The following is a 21,473-nucleotide window of genomic DNA, read 5'->3' on the forward strand; positions in this document are numbered from 1 at the left end:
GCTTCTATATAGCTGATATAATGTAAATGTAGTATTATGCTTGTTTTAGTAGGAGGTTTTATTATAATAATTTTATAAATGACTTCAGTTCTGTATTTTGGAGAAGTGATAGTAACAACAATAGAAGCTACCCTGTCCTGGGACTTGCCACAAACTAAGCACTATGTTAAGTGTTCAAAATACAGTATTTTATTTAATGCTCTCAACAATCCCACAGGATGCACTATCCTCATTCTCTTTAGAAAAGAGCAAACTGAGCATCAGACAGATTAAGTAACTTGTAAAAGATCACACAGATAGTAAAGAGTGTTGGGATCAAGCTTCAATCTAATGTCAGAACCACTGCTCCCAATAATGACGCTATATAGACTGCTTGGAAGAGATCATTTAATTTATGAAGTTATACATTCTAAAGAAAATTTTATGCTCTCGGATGAATGTGAGGATTTAATGTCTGAAGATTTGCCCCTTGAGAATACTGAGGATCTATCTTGTTTCTATCCATTTGATAGATTTGGGGGGGGGGGGAATCAAGCATTTGAATGGAAGAAAACCCTCATCTACAGATCAGCAGGCTGTTGACATGAACTCACTTTATGTTTGGATATCCTAAGATTTAACCAACTTAAAAAAAAGAGAGAGAGAAAGGAGAAAGGGGCACCTGGGTGGCTCAGTCAGTTAAGCGTCTGCCTTTGGCTCAGGTCATGATCCCAGGGTCCTGAGATCGAGTCCCGCATCAGGCTCCCTGTGGAAAGTCTGCTTCTCCCTCTCTCTCTGCGTACCCCCCACACTCGTGCTCTCTCTCACTCTGCTATCTCTCTCTCTCAAATAAATGAATCCTTTTTTTAAAAAAAAGGACTTAACCAGCTTAAAACAAAACCCAATTATCATAATGGTTTTTTAAAAAAAAAAAAACACGCAAGTTAAAACTAGAAAAGACTTATTTATTGAAAAACCAAATATTTTTTTAAATGATGTTCAACATTAATGAGACTTACAACTCCTACACACTACCTGCTATATTGATACAATATATGTGAAAGATAACACAAGAGCTTAAAATATTCATACTTTTTAAAATTTTTTTCCTTTTTTTTTTAAGATTTTATTTATTTATTTATTTGACATGGAGAGATAAAGAACATACAAGCAGGGGTAACAGGAGAGGGAGAAGCAGGCTCCCCTCCAAGCAAAGAGTCCGATGTGGGGCTCCATCCCAGGACCCTGGGATAATGACCTGAGCTGAAGGCAGACTCTTCAACCAACTGAGCCACCCTGGTGTCCCATATTCACACTCTTTGATTTAGTAATTCAGCTTCCAGAAATCTGTCCACCCCTCTACCAAAACAGTTAGAGTAGGCTCCTGAAAGGGCAGGGACTTTGGCTTACCCGTCACTGTGTCCCCAGAATCTAGAAAGACTAGAAAGGCAGGCTCCCTTAACAGACCTGTGTGGGTGTGACCTACACTAAATACAGCCAGTCACCAGAGAGCCCTCACATGCATTGCTGCTGAAGAGCCAAAGGCTAGAGGAGCACCAGCCTGCCATGCCAGAAGGACGCCCTGGCTCATGGTGATTTCACCGGAGAGAAAGCAAAGGCGGGAATGAGAGAGCAGCGGCTGGGCTGAAGCTTAGTGACAGGGCACTGAGGTCCTTCTAGTTCAGGAGATATGAATTATTCTTCCTCTTTTGCACAAAGACTGATTGAGACTGCAAGGTTCAGTTTAGCCTAACTACCCATTTGGGGTATTATACAGGGCTAGCAAGATATAGATTGCACCAGATTCTCTGAGGACATCACACAGAGGTAAGAAACAACCCATTTTCACTTACCCAAAGGGCAGCAGTTACAAAACGAGTATGAAAAACCAACCTCACTTCTCATTGTTAGAATATACTAGAGAAGGATGCCCATCTCCTTGAAAAATGTCACTGAAAGCCAAAGAGAGTTGTGAGGATAACAGAACTTCTTATAAGGACTTGCTGAAAACAGCCCTGTATGCAGGCAGTCATGGCTAATGACAAAATTTAGGAAGCTAGAGCAAAAACTGCTGTTTGGGTTCTCTCTACTTTCTAAGTACATCAAATAGGTAGTTGATCAGTAAGGTGCCCTCAGAAGGCGGCAGTAAGATCACTCTCTGGGCGTGCGTTTGGTCACAATGTGGGTGACTGCAGGATCCTGCATAATCTGCATAATGGAGTCCAGGGAACCAGGTTACAGAAGTTTTGGACTAGAATATAACCGAAGAAGGTCTCACCAGGAGACAGGTGCTCTACACACACGCTAGCAAAGTGAAGGCCTAAGGAGAACATGCGGTAGAAACCCAACATAGATAGTCACGGTCAATCCGCAGCTGACCATGTATGTGTCCCTGAGGGTATAAACACCCTGCCAAAAAGCACCCTTGCTTCCCTCTGGTGACAATGTCAGTGCTTCACTTTTAGTGCTCCAAATGCACGATTCAGAACAGAATGGGACCTCGGTTGAAAAGTCCCCATTATTTTATATTAGTTTCTCACTAAACAAGTAGCCTCTATCAGGGGCACCTGGGTGGCGCAGTCGTTAAGCGTCTGCCTTCGGCTCAGGGCGTGATCCCGGCGTTCTGGGATCGAGCCCCACATCAGGCTCCTCCGCTGGGAGCCTGCTTCCTCCTCTCCCACTCCCCCTGCCTGTGTTCCCTCTCTCTCGCTGCCTGTCTCTCTCTCTGTCCAATAAACAAATAAAATCTTTGGGAGGGGGGGAACAAGTAGCCTCTATCTATCCAAACTGAGAAGGGACTCAAATGGGCTCCAAAAAACATTCCTCATGCTATGAGAATTTTTACAGAATATGGCTGCAAAGCCTCAGAGGATAGGTTTAGAACATGTGGTGATATGGTATTATTTCTTAAAATGCAGGAGAAGGCTCACTAACTCTCTAAAAATTTTTATGCCAAAAATTAGAAAGTTTTGGGGGGCATTCATTTTACCAAAAAGCTAAAGAGCTCAACTATAAGTGTCAGCCTCGCTCAGCTTAAAGGAAAACGATAAAATGATTATGTTTATTCTACTCATTTGTTATACAGAAAAGGAAAGAAACAGAAATTCTTCATGTAGAGACTTCCAAAATAGCCATCGTATGTTATATACCTACCACATGCCAGGTATTTATTTATTTATTTATTTATTTATTTATTTATTTATTTAAAGATTTTATTTATTTATTTGACAGAGATAGAGACAGCCAGCGAGAGAGGGAACACAAGCAGGGGGAGTGGGAGAGGAAGAAGCAGGCTCATAGCGGAGGAGCCCGATGTGGGACTCGATCCTGGAACGCCGGGATCACGCCCTGAGCCGAAGGCAGCCGCTTTTAATGACTGCGCTACCCAGGCGCCCCCAGGTATTTATTTTTATTACGTCTAATTATCATAACCCTCAAAGGTAGATTTGATTAATTCCAGTAATATGGATAACGAAAATGAGATTCAAAAATCACAAATTACTGGAAGTTATCCAGCAGAGCTAGGATTCCCAGTCTTTCTGACTCCAAAGCCCACAGTATTGCTATTATACTACAGGATTCTCAAAATTTTAGGAATGTGATACACAATTTTTAGCATTTTAAAAAATTTATAACCATACTGCTGTTTACAATACTGAAAAACCAGACATAGTAACCTAAATGACTAGTAATAAAGGATTGATTCAAACATGGAAAATACATACAATGGATACAGTAGTAAAACTGAGATCTGAGAAGAGTAATAACCACAAACATTTACAGAGCACCTCCCAAATTCCAGGCTGTGACTTTAGTGCTTCACCTAAACTCTATTAGCAAACCCTCACAGGAATCCTATGGAGGTGGGTACTTCAAAAAGTCCACCATATATAGGATGAAAGAAGCTTAGCAAAACTAGGTATCTTGATCAGTTTTATAAAGTTATTAAGTAGGAACCAAACCCAGGTCTGATTCATAGCCTGAGCACTTAAATACCATGGTATCACCTAAATAGTTAAGGACATGGAAAAAATATTATAACCAAGTTATAAAACATTATGTACATATGATCCCATCTAGATTTTTAAAAAGTTTTACTGAGATATAATTCACATTACCATAAAATTCACACTTACAAAGTATACGATTTTCTGTTACAAAAAAAATCTGGTTTTTAGTACGTTCACAGAGTTGTACCACCATCACCACTATCTAATTTTAGGGCATTGTCATCACCCAAAAGGAAACCCCATACCCATTATCAGTCACACCCTATTCCTCCTTCCCTCCCATTTCTGACATCTCCTAATCTGCCTTCTGTCTATGGATTTGCCTACTCTGGACATTTTATATAAATGAGATCACACAATATGCGGTCTTTTGTGACTGGCTTCTTTCACTTACTGTGTTGAAACATGTATCATCCCTCATTCCTTTTACTGCTGAACTAAATTCCATTGTACAGATACACCACATTTACTGTATCTATTCATCAACTGATGGACATTTGGGTTGTTCTATTTCTGGCCTATTAGAGATAATGCTGCTATGAACATTTGTGTAAATGTTTTTATACAGACATAGGTCTCCATTTAACTTGAGTACACGGCTACAAGTGGAGTCGCTGCGTCATGTAACACTATGTTTAACATTCTGAAGAACTGCCAGACTATGCTCCAAAGTGGCTACACCATCTTACATTCCCATCAGCAATGTGCGAAGGTTCTAATTTCTCTAGATCCTTACTAAACTTGTTATTGTCTGTCTTTTTAATTTTAGTTACCCTAGTGGATGAGAAAAAGTATCTCACTGTGGTTGGATTTTTAAATATCCACGGTATACGGGTACACCATGCACAAACAAATGTTTCGAAGGACAGATACGGTAGACTGTCTCTATACCCGTGACAATGGCACTCCAGAAGGGCAGAGATCCTGGTCTGTTTTGTTCACTAAGTATCTCAAGTGCCTTCAACAACAATGCCTGGCACACGGTCAGCCCTCAATAAATACTTGCTGGATACTTACATGTGTTTTCTAATTTAGTCATATTAAAACTGCTTTTTAAAAAAAAAAAAAGATTTATTTACTTTGGAGAGAGAACACGAGTGGAGAGAGGGGCAGAGGGAGAGAATCTCAAGCAGATTCCCTGCTGAGCACAGAGCCCATTGCAGGGCTCCATCTCTATGAGATCTCATGGGGCACGACCCATGAAATCATGACCTGAGCTGAAATCACGAGTTGGGTGCTTAACCGACTGTGCCACCAGGTGCCCCAAAACTGCTTTTGAAAAGATTTCAAGTTCCTTTCAAATTTAAAAATGCGTAAAAGTAAAAGTTGTCCATCGTGACTAGCTAGTCAAAATAGAGTATTTTGAAATAAGGAAATTCTCTGGTACTAAGCAATAAAAATCAAACTTACTCAATTTCCCACAGTCCTTTCTCAAATCTTTAGACAGTTAAGCTAACTGTATATAAAAGAAATGTTAATGACAGACCTTTTCCCACTGGGAATGTACAATTAGTGAAGAACCCTTAGAGTACATTTGATACTTATGAGCTCCAAGTTCTCTCTTTCTTTTGTGTCCCATCTCCGGACCAGGGCCAGCTGCCAAAAAGGATCTATCAGTTTGGCTGTTTGCTCTACTTACAATAAGGAAGATGCTACTCTAAAAATGTCTAACAAACACACAGAGATTCATTTAGCATATATTTAAAGAAAAGAATTTGGATCACATTTATTACTTATTTGTTTGCTTAGCTATTTCAAGTCTCACGTCACACGTGGCATGCACCATTTTTCAAAGGCAGCCAGCTGAAGAGTGTGGGAAAGCTAGTAAGTGAAAAGGGAAAGACAGTTTGCTCAGCAAGGAGTCTAGACATTCCTTACCTGCTTTACTTGTAGCCCATGACTCCAGATCCTCTCTAGGAGGTCGCAAAGGCTGGCAATCAAGGTGTTCTCCTCCACCCCTGTGATGTTCACCTCTCCATGCCCTAGCTCCACCGCCTCGCGGCCCATCTTCTCCACCAGCATCCTCTTGGTCTACAAGGAATCAGTCAGCAGGATTAGATAACCACAGTGAGCAGGATCACATGCAACTGGAGGGGCCTGTGGTGACCTGCACAGCACATCCGAGTAAGACAGATGAGTAAGACAAAGAGACATAAAGTATATTTATTCCCCATCATATAGGTCAGGCTCTGGTGGAGTGCATTCTTTAAAAGTTCAGTTACAAAGATAAGAACAGAGCAATCACGGTATGACCCTGGGCAAGTGATGCCATCACTGGATTAATTTTTTTGCATTTATGAGATGAAAAGAGTTGAAGAAAACCCTTTGGTCACGGTCACTTCTGACATTCTCCCTTTCTCACTGTTTAACTGATCTTACCAAACAAACCTGCAAGCTAGGCTAGAAATACATCTAAAGTACTTGTCAAGGGGATCAAAAATCATGCACAGGGGCGCCTGGGTGGCACAGCGGTTAAGCGTCTGCCTTCGGCTCAGGGTGTGATCCCAGGGTCCTGGGATTGAGCCCCTCATCAGGCTCCTCCGCTGGGAGCCTGCTTCTTCCTCTCCCACTCCCCCTGCTTGTGTTCCCTCTCTCGCTGGCTGTCTCTATCTCTGTCAAATAAATAAATAAAATCTTAAAAAAAAATTATGCACAAATAATTCACTTTTGTTTTTTCTTTCGATATTTTATTTAAATTCAGGTTAGTTCCCACATAGTGTAGTATTAGTTTCAGGGGCAGAATTTAGTGATTTATCAGTTGCATATAACACCCAGTGCTCATTACCTCAAGTGCCCTCCTTAACACCAATCTCCCAATTACCCCATCCTCCCACCTACCTCCCCTCCAGCAACCTTCAGTTTGTTCCCTATAGTTAAGAGTCTCTTAAGGTTTGCCTCCGCCTCTGTCTTTATTTTACTTTTCCTTCCCTTCCCCTATGTTCATCTGTTTTGTTCTTAAATTCCACATATGAGTGAAATCATATATTTATCTTTCTCTGACTGATTTCACTTAGCATAATATACTCTAGTTCCATCCATGTTGTTGCAAAAGGCTGAGTAATATTCTATTGTACATATATATATATATACCATATCTTTTTTAAAAATATTTTATTTATTTGTCAGAGAGACAGCACAAGTAAGGGGAGCGGCAGGCAGAGGGAGAAGCAGGCTCCCCACTGAGGAAGGAGCCCAATGAGGGACTTGGTCCCAGGACCCGGGATCATGACCTGAGCCGAAGGCAGACACTTAACCAACTGAGCCACCCAGGCGTCCCTACACCACATCTTCTCTAACCATTCATCAGTTGATAGACATCTGGGCTCTTTCCATAATTTGGGGTGCGTGTGCCCCTTCAAATCAGCACTTGGGGTGCATGTGCCTCTTCGAATGAGCATTTTTGTATTCTTTGGATAAATATCCAGTAGCGCTATTGCTGAGTCACACGGTAGTTCTATTTTTAACTTTTTGAGGAACCTCCATACCGTTTTCCAGAGCGGCTGCACCAGTTTGCATTCCCAGCAACAGTGTAAGAGGGTTTCCCTTTCTCTGCATCCTCACCAACACCTGTTGTTTCCTGAGTTGTTACTTTTAGCCACTCTGACCAGTGGGAGGTGGTATCTCATTGTGGTTTTGATTTCCCTGATGCTGAGTGATGTTGAGCATTTTTTCATGTGTCTGTTAGCCTTTAATAGGTCTTCTTTGGAGAAATGTCTGTTCATGTCTTCTGCCCATTTAACAACTGGATTATTTGGTTTTTGAGTGTTGAGTTTGAGAAGTTCTTTATAGATTTTGAATAGTAGCCCTTTATCTGATGTCATTTGCAAATATCTTCTCCCATTCCGTGGGTTGCCTTTAAGTTTTGTTGGTTGTTTCCTTTGCTCTGCAGAAGCTTTTTATCTTGATGAAGTCCCAGGATAATTCATTTTTGCTTCTGTTTCCTTGCCTCTGGAGACGTGTCAAGTAAGAAGTTGCTGCGTCCGAGGGCAAAGTGGTTGCTGCCTGTGTTCTCCTCTAGGATTTTGAGGCATTACCGTCTCACATTTAGGTCTTTCATCCATTTTGAATTTATTTTTGCGTATGGTGTAAGAAAGCAGTCCCGTTTCATTCTTCTGCCTGTGGCTGTCCAATTTTCCCAACACCATTTGTTGAAGAGTCTGTCTTTTTTCCACTGGATATTGTTTCCTGCTTTGTCGAAGATGAGTTGACCAAAGAGTTGAGGGTCCATTTCTGGGTTCTCTATTCTGTTCCACTGATCCATGTGTCTGTTGTTGCGCAGTACCATGCTGTCTGGATGATTACAGCTTTGCAGTACAGCTTGAAATGTGGAATTGTTATGCCTCCCGCTTTGCTCTTCTTTTTCAACATTACTTTAGCTATTCGTGTTCTTTTCTGGCTCCATACAAATTTTAGGACTGTTTGTTCTGAGTCTGTGAAAAATGGTGGCGTTATTTTGATTGCAATCGTATTGAGTGTGTGGACTGCTTTGGGAAGTATAGACATTTTAACAATATTTGTTCTTCCAATCCATGAGTATGGAATGTTTTTCCATTTCTTTGTGTCTTCAATTTCTTTCGTAAGTGTTCTATAGTTTCCAGAATAATTTACTTTCAAGTAAAAATTTTCAAATGCTTGTTATAGAACAAAAATAAAAAAACACACACTGTGTAATGATAATTTCAACTATGTGCCAGGCACTATATTAGACACTGCAACTCTATGAGAGAAGTATCATTATTGTTCCCAACTTATTAATAAGGAAATTGAGGTCAGAGAACTTAAGGAACTTGCCAAAACCACACAGAAAAAAGTAGCAGATCTGGCCTCTGAATCTAACTCTGCCCGAATACTGAGCTCAAGTACTTAACTAATATTTAATTCTGTTATGAATCTGTGACATATAAAAATCTAAAGAGCAAGAAAAAAAATCACCCCAAATTCTGCCTTTAAGAAGCAACAATTCTTAATACCGTGGCATATTTTTTCCAGTGTTGTTATTTTTAAAGCTTTTATTATAAAAATAGATCTCATAATCATGTATTATGTGCATGTGTGTGTGAGATATACACACACACTATTATAACCATCACCCAAGTTAAGAAATAAAACATTGCCCATGTGTCCTCTCTAATCACCTTTCCACTCTGGAAATGACCAGTATCCTGACCTACACAATAGAACTACAGAAAAGCAAGGAAATACTTGTCACCTATATTTGTGTTGCTAAACAAGGTAGTTTAGTGTTGCCTACATGTTTTCTTTTGTGATTTGCTTTATCATTTAACTTTATGTTTGTGAAATTCACACACACTGATGGGTATAACTGTTATCCACGTCCATCAGTATATGCCATTCCATCATATGAATATACTACAATTTATTTATTGATTCTCCTACTGATTGACATTTGGGTTGCTTCCTGTTTGGGGATACTACAAGAATGCTGCTATAAGGGCGCCTGGGTTGGTTAAGCACCTGCCTTCGGCTCAGGTCATGATCCCAGGGTCCTGGGATCAAGCCCTGCATTGGGTTCCCTGATCAGCGGGGAGCCTGCTTGTCCCTCTCCCTCTGCCTGCCATTCCCCCTGCTTGTGCTCTCTTTCTGGCAATTGATAAACTTAAAAAATCTTAAAAAAAAAAACAAAAAACAAAACAAAACAACAACAACAAAACAATGCTGCTATAAGCTACTTGTACAGACCTCCTGGATCACACTGCAAAGGTTTCTTTAGGGAATATATCCAGGAGAAGAATACTAGATAATGTATGCTGTTCTCCAAAGCAGCCACACTAATCTCCACGTCCAGCCGTACAAGAGTTCCTGTTGCTCCACAAGCCAAGCAACATCTGGCAGTGCTAGACTGATTACTGTTATTTCTTCAATTCTAATATGCACATTATTTTACATATTAACATCTCTTAAATTGGGATGTATTTCATAATCATTGTTGACCAGACAGTGAACATAAGGAAGTTGTCACTGCCTGGACATGCATCTCAAAACTTGAGAATGAATGTCAGCAGCTTGGTAAACAAGTCTGAGAGACAAAAGAGAAGGCTTCTTTCAAGCAAGGCAGCATCACCAATGTTCTTGATAGCAGAAAAGACAATATTATGTGGAAAATAAAAATATCAATGACTCAGAGTGAGCTGATAGAAGCTGCTTTTAAAACCCCTGAATTCAAAATACCAGTACTGATATATCCACCCAATTTGTACCTGTAATGATTTCTTCTGTAAGGGAAATATATATTTGATTTCATCCTATAAATGACCACCACTTACAAGCTGCAAATGCAGGAAAATCTTTTTTTTTTTTTCCCACTGATGAATAAACAGGATGTAGTAGAGACCAAGTTATGTGAATTGTCCTAAAAAGCATGGTATACCGATTTGGTTGAAAGGCTGTATTTTATTAGAAATTACATTCATAGGCAACCCTCTTGGGTCCCCTCCCTCTTCGGGAGCTTTGTACTCTCAATAAGCTTTGCTTTACTATCACTCAATAAACTTTGCTTTGCTGCCCACTAAGAAAAAGAAAAGAAGGAAAGAAAGAGAGAAAAAAAGAAAAGAAATTACACTCATAACTAAAACATTAAAAATTAAGAACGGCTATATTTTGGAAACACCTGGGTGGCTCAGTCAGTTAAGCACCCAGCTCTTGATTTCAGCTCAGGTCATGATCCAAGCCCCACGTAGGGCTCCCCATTCAGTGGGGAGTCTGCTTCTCCTTTGCCCTTCCCCCTTCTCACACACACACACTCTCCCTCTCTCTCTCTCTCTCTGGTAAATAAGTAAATCTTTAAAAAAAAAAAAAAAGAGTGGCTCTGTTTTGATCCAACAGTCCTACTTCTGAGTATATCTCCAAAAGAACTGAAATCAGAATCTCAAAGAGCTATCTGCACCTCGTGATCACTGCCCCATTATTCACGGTAGCCAAGACACGGAAACAATTCAAGCGTTCATCAACAGATACACGAATAAACTAACTGTGGTACAGATATACAACAGAATATTACTATACAAAAGAATATTATTCAGCCTTTAAAAAGAAAGAAATCCTGCCATTTGCAGCAACACGGATGAACCAAGAGGACATTATGCTACGTAAAATAAGCTAGTCACAAAAGGGCAAATACCCCACGATTCCACTATATGAGATACCTAAAAGAGTTAAACTCACAGAAGCAAACAGAACAATGGTTGCCAGGAGAGGGGAAAGCGGGAAATAGGGACCTGTTGCTCTGTAGGTATGAAGTTTCAGTATGTAAGGTGAATAGGTTTAGAGGTCTGCTGATCAACATAGCACCTATTTTTATTTTAATTCTAATATAGTTAACATATAGTTATATTAGTATTAGGTGTACAATACAGTGATTCAACAATTCTATATATTACTCAGTACTCATCACAAAACCATGATGTTAGTTAAAGCCAGCTCTTTGCCTATTCTGCCTAAACCAGTGCAGTAACCATGCTGAATTGGTCTTGCTTATTTTTTTTTAAGTTTTTATTTATTTACCTGTCAGACAGAGAGAGAGAGAGAGAGAGAGAGAGCGTGCACATAAGCAGGGAGAGCAGCAGGCAGAGGGAGAAGCAGGCTCCCCAGTGAACAAGGAGCCTCACGTGGGACTCAATCCCAGAACCCTGGGATCATGACCTGAGCCGAGGGCAGACATTTACCCGACTGAGCCACCTGATGAGTGCCCCATCACTTTATTTTTTTTTTTTTAAAGATTTTATTTATTTATTTGACAGAGAGACAGCCAGTGAGAGAAGGAACACAAGCAGGGGGAGTGGGAGAGGAAGAAGCAGGCTCCCAGCGGAGGAGCCTGATGTGGGGCTCGATCCCAGAACGCCAGGATCACGCCCTGAGCCGAAGGCAGATGCTTAACGACTGCACTACCCAGGCGCCCCCACTTTATTTCTTTTTATATTTAATTTTTTATTTTAATTCCAGTATAATTAACATGTAGTGTTATATTAGTCTCAGGTGTATAATATAGTGATTCAACAGTTCCATAATATTACTCAGTGCTCATCAAGATAAGTGCACTCCTTAATCCCCCTCACCTATTTCACCCATCCCCCACCCACTGCCCCTCTCATAACCATCAGTTTGTTCTCTACAGTTAAGAGTCTGTTTTTTGGTTTGTCTCTTTGCTTTGTTCATTTCTTTCTTATGTTCAACATATGAGTGAAATCGTCATATTTGTTTTTTGCTGACTGACTTATTTTATTTAGCATTATACCCTCTAGATGCATTCATGTTGCAAACAGCAAGATTCCATTCTTTTTTCTGACTAATATTCCTATACATATACACCACTTCTTTATCCATTCATCAATCAATGGACACTTGGGCTGCTTCCACAATTTGGCTATTGTAAATAATGCTATTATAAACATATGGGTGTATGTGTCTTTTTGAATTAGTGTTTTTGTATTCTCTGAGTAAATATCCAGTAGTACAACTGCTGGGATACAGGGTTGTTCTATTTTGAATTTTTTGAGGAACACGCATACTAATTTCCACCATGGCTGCACCAGTTTGCATTCTCACCAACAGTGCACAAGGGGTCCTTTTTCTCTAACATCCTTGTTTTTTTTTTTTTTTTAAAGATTTTATTTATTTATTTGACAGAGAGAGACAGCCAGCGAGAGAGGGAACACAAGCAGGGGGAATGGGAGAGGAAGAAGCAGGCGCCCAGCGGAGGAGCCTGATGTGGGGCTTGATCCCAGAACGAACACCGGGATCACGCCCTGAGCCGAAGGCAGACGCTTAACGACTGAGCCACCCAGGAGCCCCTCTACCATCCTTGTTAACACTTGTTGTTTCTTGTGTTTTTGATTTTAGCCATTCTGACAGGTGTGAGGTGATATCTCGTTGTGGTTTTGATTTGCATTTCACTGATGATGACTATCTTTTCATGTGTCTGTTGGCCAGCTCTATGTCGTCTCTGGAGAAATGTCTGTTCATGTCTTCTGCCCATTTTTAATTAGATTATTTGTTTTACAGGTATTGAGTTGTATAAGTTCTTTATATATTTTGGATACTAACCCTTTATCAGATATGTCATTTGAAAATATCTTCTCTCATTCGGTAGGTTGCCTCTAGTTTTGTTTATTATTTCCTTTGCTGTGCAGAAGCTTTTTATTTTGATGTGGTCCCAACAGTTTTTTGCTTTTGTTTACCTTACCTCAAGAGACATATCTAGAAAAATGTTGCTATGGCTGGTGTCAGAGACATTACTGCCTGTGCTCTCTTCTAGGTTTTTTATGGTTTCAGGTTTCACATTTAGATCCTTAATTCATTTTGAGTTTATTTTTGTGTATGGTGTAAGAAAGTGGTCTAGTTTCATTCTTTTGCATGTAGCTGTCCAGTTTTCCCAAAACCATTTGTTAAAGAAAAGGTCTTTTTCCCATTGCATATTCCTGCCTCCTTTGTCAAAGATTAATTGACCAAATAATCATGGGTTTATTTCTGGACCCTACTCTGTTCCACTGACCTAAGTGTCTATTTTTAAACATAGCATCTATTATTAACAATAGATTATTGTGTACTTTAAAATATGTTAAGAGAATAGATCTCATGTTAAGTGTACTTATCACAGAAACAAACAAAACCCACAAAACAACATAAGGAAGTTTTTGGAAGTGACAGATATGTTTAGCATCTTGACTATGGTGATGGTATCATGGGTGTATGCATATGTCCAACTTGTCAAAATGTGTACATTAAAATATGTGTGTAGGGGCACCTGGGTGGCTCCGTCGGTTAAGCAACCCGACCTGATCTCAGCTCAGGTCTTGATCTCAGGGTCATAAGTGGGCGTGGAGTCTACTTAAAAAAGAAAACTATGTGTGCAATTTTTTGTATATCAAGTATACCTCAATAAAGCTTAAAAATATTACTGTCTGTAGAATTGAGAAAAACATCCCCAAAATAAGCTTAAACGGAACAACACACTTTGGCCTGGCACACAGTTGGCACCCAGTAAATTCCTGTGTCTAAATAATGATATTACTGCTGTCAAATTAAAACAGGCAAAAACATTTTCATGTGTGTAAGACTAATCTGTTGAAGACAATTCAACTACAAGGATTTCATGTAAGCAATGTAAGATGTCTAAAATTGAAAACTACATCCATCTCTCAGTTTTAAAAAATACATGTTAAGACCAAGCGAAGTGTGCTTGCTCTCCGGGAAAGGTGTATTTACTTAAAACAAATACACCTAATTCCATGTTAACAGGATCTTAAAATCAGTACTATTTCATTATATTAACAATATTTTCAAAACCAAGAAAGAGTGGTCAGAGCCCAGATGTGGTCTCCCCTTGGCCACCAAGGAAAAGAGCACACATACACGAGCAACCATGGCTCACCTTGTTGCGGCATTCCTTCAGCAGGCCCTCTACAAACTTCCAGTTGGTTTGAGCAATCACTGATGGGGAGAGGTTGGACAGTTTGGGTTGGCGGATGGTACTGCCCATATTCCTGGCTTCCTGGATGTACTTCTACAGCAAACAGAAAAATCAAAGGCTCTTTGGATCCACGCACACAAACCACAGGTAACCAGTACTAATGAGAGCCTGAAGAGGGCACTACTATCACCCCACACTTTCTCACTGTCTCTTATGCTTACATTTGGGGGTGGAAAGCTTAAAATGCAACTCCTACAGCAAAAAGAAAAACTAAGACAATATGATGAGTTTTCTCTGATGTAAGACATTCCACGTGTACTGTAATTACCTTTGCTTGAATAATAGAAGAGGTAAAGAACACATAGCTAACACAAGGCTGCAGCATGTGCAGCTCAGTGTACAAACCCACCCAAATTTCAGAGTACTAATGAGAAACTCATTTTCTCCACCCCGCTGCGAGGAGTTTAACTCTTCAGCCCGTATCAAAAATATCTACCTTTACTATCATGAGTATAGCCTTGTGAAATTAGGGCCTGGAAAATAAGAGTGCACATTAAAAACAACAACCACATTTTCTGTTTCTCTACAATGTGCTGGTGATTCTCCATATGCTATTTGTTTTAACACAGAGCTCACATCAATTCAGTGAACTGCACACTGCCTTCCTCTCAGTATCAAAAGTTTGCAACCAATATTTTTACCCTAGACTTTATTCCAGTCGTACAATTCTGTCCATTCTACCTTCTGGTCCTCAGTCTGCCCCTCCTACCAACCCCCAACGTTGGGCTTCAATTCCTTCACCTGGACTACTGCTATCTGCCTCCTAGTTTGTTACCTACCTCCTGAACCTCTTTACTCCAAAGTATTCTGTCCACAGCCTCCATTACACAACAACTACCAAGCGTTTGATCCCCCATTTCCTCTACTCGAATGCTCTTCTTTGTCTCTCACAATCCCTTCATCCTCTAAAACTTGAAGAGATGACGGCTCCCTCAGTCTTGTTTGAATACTACCCAGGCAGAATCAAGCTCTGATAATCAGAGCTCACACACTGGCCTGCCTCCCATATGGCCCTTTCAAAAGACTATTCTAAAGTTATTTGAGTATCTTTGTTCCCTTAAAAAACTGGTATTCCCTGAGGACAAGCCTACCTCCTGTCATCTTTATATTTCGAAGTGCTTACTACAGTGATTTGACCAAGAAAACATGCTCAATAAACACTGCTGAAAAAAGTAATAAGGAGGTGAGGTGGAAGACCCAGGGGAGACTTCTAAAATAACACCAAACCCCAAATCCCTTATGCCACCTTCACAAAAAGTCTAAGCACAATCATATTCTGTAAATCAGCAGTCAAAAATTCATAACCATACCTTGCAATTCTAATTTATTCCTTTAAAAAACAGCAAAGACAAAATGGTTATTTGTTTTCCCATTCACTGAGGTGTCAGACACATATGAAAACAATATGCTTTAACAGGTTTTAAATGTATAAAATGTGGGGCGCCTGGGTGGCACAGCGGTTAAGTGACTGCCTTCGGCTCAGGGCGTGATCTCGGCGTTATGGGATCGAGCCCCACATCAGGCTCCTCTGCTATGAGCCTGCTTCTTCCTCTCCCACTCCCCCTGCTTGTGTTCCCTCTCTCGCTGGCTGTCTCTATCTCTGTCGAATAAATAAATAAAATCTTTAAAAAAAAAAAATTAATGTATAAAATGTAAATTGCAGGGTCTTTTCTCAAAAAGAAGTTCCTGAAATGGGAATCTGAAGATGAAGCTCCATTTTTACAACTTCTCTGCAACTAAGTAAGGCAGAGTCTCCATCCTGAGGTTAAAGGACTAGAAACTTCACTGGAAACAACTTACAGTAGAGCTAAGAAACTCAGCTGGTAAACTCAGGAGGTCAATTCAGGGTTCCCTAATTCCCAGGCACCTCATGATAACATTTCTCTTTTTTGTTCCTCTAACAAAAAAAAAGTCAATATTATCTGTTTTAAATTAAGATACATACAAAATAGAAGAAAAGCCTCCCACTCCCCAGTTTCAGAGATTCAAAGTATTAACCCAAGTCCAGCTTTTCTTCCTTCTCACTCTAACACAATTAACTTCTTTACTACCATACTACACACACAAAAAGTCCCACAAATTTTAAAAGTACTCTCTTAAATTTCAGACTCTTATCTTCGGAGATTCCTATCACACTCCCCAGAGAGTATCAAACATGACTGAGTACTGAAAGGACAGTGAAAGGCTTTTGTCTTTTTTTTTTTTTTTTTTTTTAAAGATTTATTTTATTATTTATTTGACAGAGATAGAGACAGCCAGCGAGAGAGGGAACACAAGCAGGGGGAGTGGGAGAGGAAGAAGCAGGCTCATAGCGGAGGAGCCTGACGTGGGGCTCGATCCCGGAACGCCGGGATCACGCCCTGAGCCGAAGGCAGACGCTTAACCGCTGTGCCACCCAGGCGCCCCGAAAGGCTTTTGTCTTAAGCACGGACATCATTCCTAATGGGACTCCAAACAGGGCGTGGCTCAGGGAGAGGATCCACACCGTTAATAGCCAGCTGTCCCTTGCAGAACATCGTACATTCTGGATTTATCATAACCAAGGCCCAGTATCAGGTAGCAGGAACTAATCCTAATGTTAACCCTTCTTTATAGGGAGCGGTCATTGCTAGGATATCTGAATTAGACCAGGGGCCAAGGAAATGGGAAAGAGAAGGAGAGTGTAAAATACTCATAGTGTCACTGTCACTCTTCAGGAGGCTTACCTCTCTCTGGTCATTATCTAAACGCAGGTGTTCTGTGTGCTGCTTCTGCCGATCTTTCCGCCTCCACTGGGCAGGGGCATTCCTTTTTGTCCACCTGACAGAATCCAAGCAGGCAAATTACGAACATCTCAGTGAGAAAGAAAGGTCAAGTTACTGACAGGAAAGAACCTGAACGTCTAGAGAACAACACTGGGCATGGGAAAACCACCAAAAAGCCACCAGAGATAGCTCAGAGACCTGGAGGAAAAGGAGCTTAGACCCCAGTGACTGGGAAGGAACAACTCCCCAAGGAACACAGACATAGCTCTCTTAAAACATGTACAAAAACTTCACAGGCAGACCCAAAACTATACTCATTCAACTCTGTCTAGGCTTTGATACACTCATCTCCAAAAGTAACGAAAAAAGAGCAACCCTGCTAAAGTAATTACTTTCAGTTCAGACTGCAATTATTTCAACTACCACTCACTGAAGACACAATGCTAGCTAGGTGTGGGATGGGATTTAGTTGAGGGATGGTTGCAACCTATCTGCAGCCTGGCTTTCTGCAGCTTCTGGGCATGTGGGGCTATCCCATTTGCAGAGGAGAGACGGGAAATAATTATACTTTGTCACCTGTATTCTTGTTCAAACAAGTGAACAACCTGACAGTCTGGGTCTTTTCCATATTTGCTTTACAAAATTCCAGGGGTCTTCTATCAGCTCAGGAACAGATACTGGATAACCCTTACCACCTGTGGTTAGGGAGCTAGATCAGGAAATCCTTGGGGTTGACTCACTTGTTGCTGGCTGGCCCAGTGGAAAGTACATCAGACTGCAACTTAGGGAAAAAGCCCGGCTCATACTTCCCTTGTCCAATCTTCATGTCAAGTAAATGGGGGTGAATCGCAGTATGGTCAATTTTTGCCAGACGCAGTTCAATTGCTTTTTCTGGATGAGAACAACAAAAATAAGCCAAATACTTTTTTAAAATATACCATATTTTAGGCCATAAAATAAGCCTCAATACATTTAAGATCATTTGAATCATATAAAATATGTCCTCTGACCACAACAATCAATAACAACATCTTAATACTAAATAACACACTTCCATATAAAACTCATAAGTCAAAAAGAAATCAAAAGAGAAATAATGTATTCTGAAACTGAATAAAGATGAAAACACAAAATATCAGCATATGTCATTAAAATATTACTCGAAAGGAGATTTACAGCACTAAAGGCCTATTTTAGAAAAGAAAGGTCTCAAACTAATGACCTCAGCTTCCACCTTAAGAAGCCAGAAAAAGACAAGGAAATTAAATCCAGAGCAAATACAAGAAAGGAAATAATAAAGGCCAGAGCAAAATCAATGAAATAGCAAACAGAGAAAATTAAAAATCCAAATACTGTTTCTTTCAGAAGATCAGTCAAACTAATAAAAAAATGTCTGGTCAGGATAAAAAGGAAAAGACACAAATTAACAGTATCGGGAATGAGGTAACACTGCTACAGATTCTATGGATATTAATAAAAGGAATATTCAAATAATTTAATGTGAACAAATTTAACAACAGGTTAGATGGAGAAATTCCGTGAAAAACACAAGCTGTGAAAGCTCATTCAAGAAGAAATGGATATGAATAGCCCTATATCTATTATAAAAATTGAATCTGTAGTTTATTTTTTATTTTATTTTTGTAGTAGGCTCCACACCCAATGTGGGGCTCGAACTCATAACCTTGAGATTAAGAGTCACTTGGTCTACTGACTGAGCCAGCCAGGGAGGGACGCCTGAATCTATAATATAAAACCTTCCCACAAAAAACTCCAGGCCAGATGGCTTCGCTGATGAATTCTGCCAAACATCCAAAGAAGAAATAGTATCAATTACACCAGCTCTTTCAGGAAACTGAAGAGGAAAGAATACTTAACAATTTATTCTTTGAAGCCAGCATTATCGCGATACCAAATCAGACCAAAATACTACCAAAAAAACCTATGAACCAATATCCCTCATGAACATAGATGCAAAAATTCTAAACAAAATTTTAGTAAATCTAATCCAATAATACACAAAAACGATAATATATCATGACCAAATACAGTTTATTTCAGGAACGCAAGTTGATTTACACATTCAAAAATCAATGAATGTCACTCACCAAATTAAAAAACTAAATCTAATAACCATATAATTACCTCAACAGATACAGAAAAAGCATCTGACAAAACACAACATCCACTTCTGATAAAAACTCGTAGCCAACTAATAACAGAAACAAATACCCACCTAATAAAAGATATCCACTGAGGGCACCTGGGTGGCTCAGCTGGTTGAGCATCCAACTCTTGACTTTGGTTCAGGTCATGATCTCAGGGTAGCAAGACTGAGCCCCATGTCGAGATTGAGACCCATGTCAGGCTCCGTGCTCAGTGGGGAGTCTGCTCAAGACTGTCTCTCTCCTTCTCCCTCTGCCCCTCCCCCTCCCACATGCTTGCTTACTCTTTCTCTCTCCAAATAAGTACATAAATCTTAAAAAAAAAAAAAAAGATATCCATTGAAAAACCTACAGCTAACATCGTACTTAATGGTGAATGGTTTCCCCTAAAATCAGGAATAAGACAACAATGTCCACTATCACCACATCTATTTGACACTGTAGAAAGGTTCTAGCCAGTGCAATATGGCTAGATAAAAAAATAAAAGGCTTCTGAATTGAAAAGGAAAAAATAAAACTATCATTATTTGCAGGTAATATGATTATCTATACAGAAAATCTGCTAGAACATAGAAAAAACTACTAGAAATAAGTATAGTATGGTTGCAGGGCACATATCAATATACAGAACTCGTATTTCTATATATTAGCAATGAACAATCAGAAATTAAAATTTTAAAATACCATTTATAATAACACCAAAAAATATGAAATACCTAAAAGATTAATCTGGCAAAAGATATGCAAAACTTGCACAGTGAAAACTACATAACCCTGCTGAGAGAAACTAAGGAAGACCTTAATGAGTGGAAAGAGAGGTCATGTTCCACGGATCAGAAAACTCAATAACATTAAGGTGTCAAATCTCCCTAAATTGATCTACAGATTCAAGGCAATTTCAATCAAAATCTCACAGGGTTATTTGTGAAAATTGGTAAGCTGATCCTATATATATATATATATATATATATATATGAAATACAAAGAACCCAGAATAGTGAAAGCAACTTTGAAAAAGAATAATAAAGTCGGACCACTAACATTACTTGACTTCAAGATTTCACATAAAGCTACAGTAATCCAGACAGTGTGGTACTGATGTAAATGCAGACTAAAAGATTAATGAAACAGAACAGAGAATCCAGAAATAGACCCACATATATATAAATCATGGATATTTTGACAAAGGTCAGAAGGCAATTCACTGGAGAAAGGACAGTCCTTGCTGGCTAATTGAACATAATTAGAAAAAAAAAAAAAAGGATATTCTTTCCAACATATGATGCTGGAACAAGTGGATATCCACATGGAAAAAATGAACTTGGATCCTTAGCTTACGCTACCTATAAAAATTAACTTGAAATGGATCATAGACCCAAATATAAAGCCTGAAAATATAACACTTCTAGAAAGAAACACAGAGGAAAAAAAATCTGTGATCTTGGTTAAGCAAACATTTCTTACATATAATACCAAAATATAATCCAATTTTTCCCTAAGGATTTTATTTTTAAGTAATCTCTACACCCAACATGTGGCTCAAACTCACAACCCTGAGATCACGAATCTCATGCCCTACCACTGAGCCAGCCAGGTGCCCCATTTTTTTTTTAAAGATTTGATCCATTTTTTTTAAACTGATAAATCAGGCCTCATCAAAATTTAAAATGCTGTTCTTAAAAAAAAAACAGAACAAAAAGACAAGCCACAGAGTAGGAGAAATATATGCAAATCATATATCCGATAAAGGACTTGTATCCAGAATATATAAACAACTTTCCAAACTCAACAAAAAGAAAACAAACAACCCCAAAAAGGTGGTGGGGGGAGACAGTTCACCAGAAAATATGAAATGAATGAATAGCAAATAAGCAGACGGAAAAATGTTTAACATTGTTAGTCATCAGGAACACCCAAATCAAAACCACAATGATATCTCACTACAAACCTATTAGAATGGCTAAAGGTGAAAAGACTGACCACACGCAATGTTGGCAACAATGCAGAGTAACTGTAACTTTCATACACTGCTAGTGGGAATATAAAATGTACAATCAACCACTCTGAAAGACAACTGTCAGTCTCTTTA

The 21,473-nt window shown here is 39.4% G+C and overlaps 1 protein-coding gene across 5 annotated transcripts in view; it reads right to left on the reverse strand.

The window, feature by feature from the left end:
• Positions 1–21,473, reverse strand: part of DENND5A (DENN domain containing 5A) — a 102,283-nt gene that overhangs the window by 15,420 nt on the left and 65,390 nt on the right. For all 5 annotated transcript variants that reach the window (XM_044379485.2, XM_057316850.1, XM_026486081.3 and 2 more), the window contains 4 exons: positions 17,960–18,110; positions 17,181–17,274; positions 14,377–14,508; positions 5,868–6,020 (listed from right to left, as the gene is read on the reverse strand). In XM_044379485.2, coding sequence (XP_044235420.1) covers positions 5,868–6,020; positions 14,377–14,508; positions 17,181–17,274; positions 17,960–18,110 — 530 coding nt within the window. The remainder of the gene's footprint in view (positions 1–5,867; positions 6,021–14,376; positions 14,509–17,180; positions 17,275–17,959; positions 18,111–21,473) is intronic.

Source organism: Ursus arctos, unplaced genomic scaffold, assembly GCF_023065955.2.
Source record: "Ursus arctos isolate Adak ecotype North America unplaced genomic scaffold, UrsArc2.0 scaffold_22, whole genome shotgun sequence".
NCBI lineage: Eukaryota > Metazoa > Chordata > Mammalia > Carnivora > Ursidae > Ursus > Ursus arctos.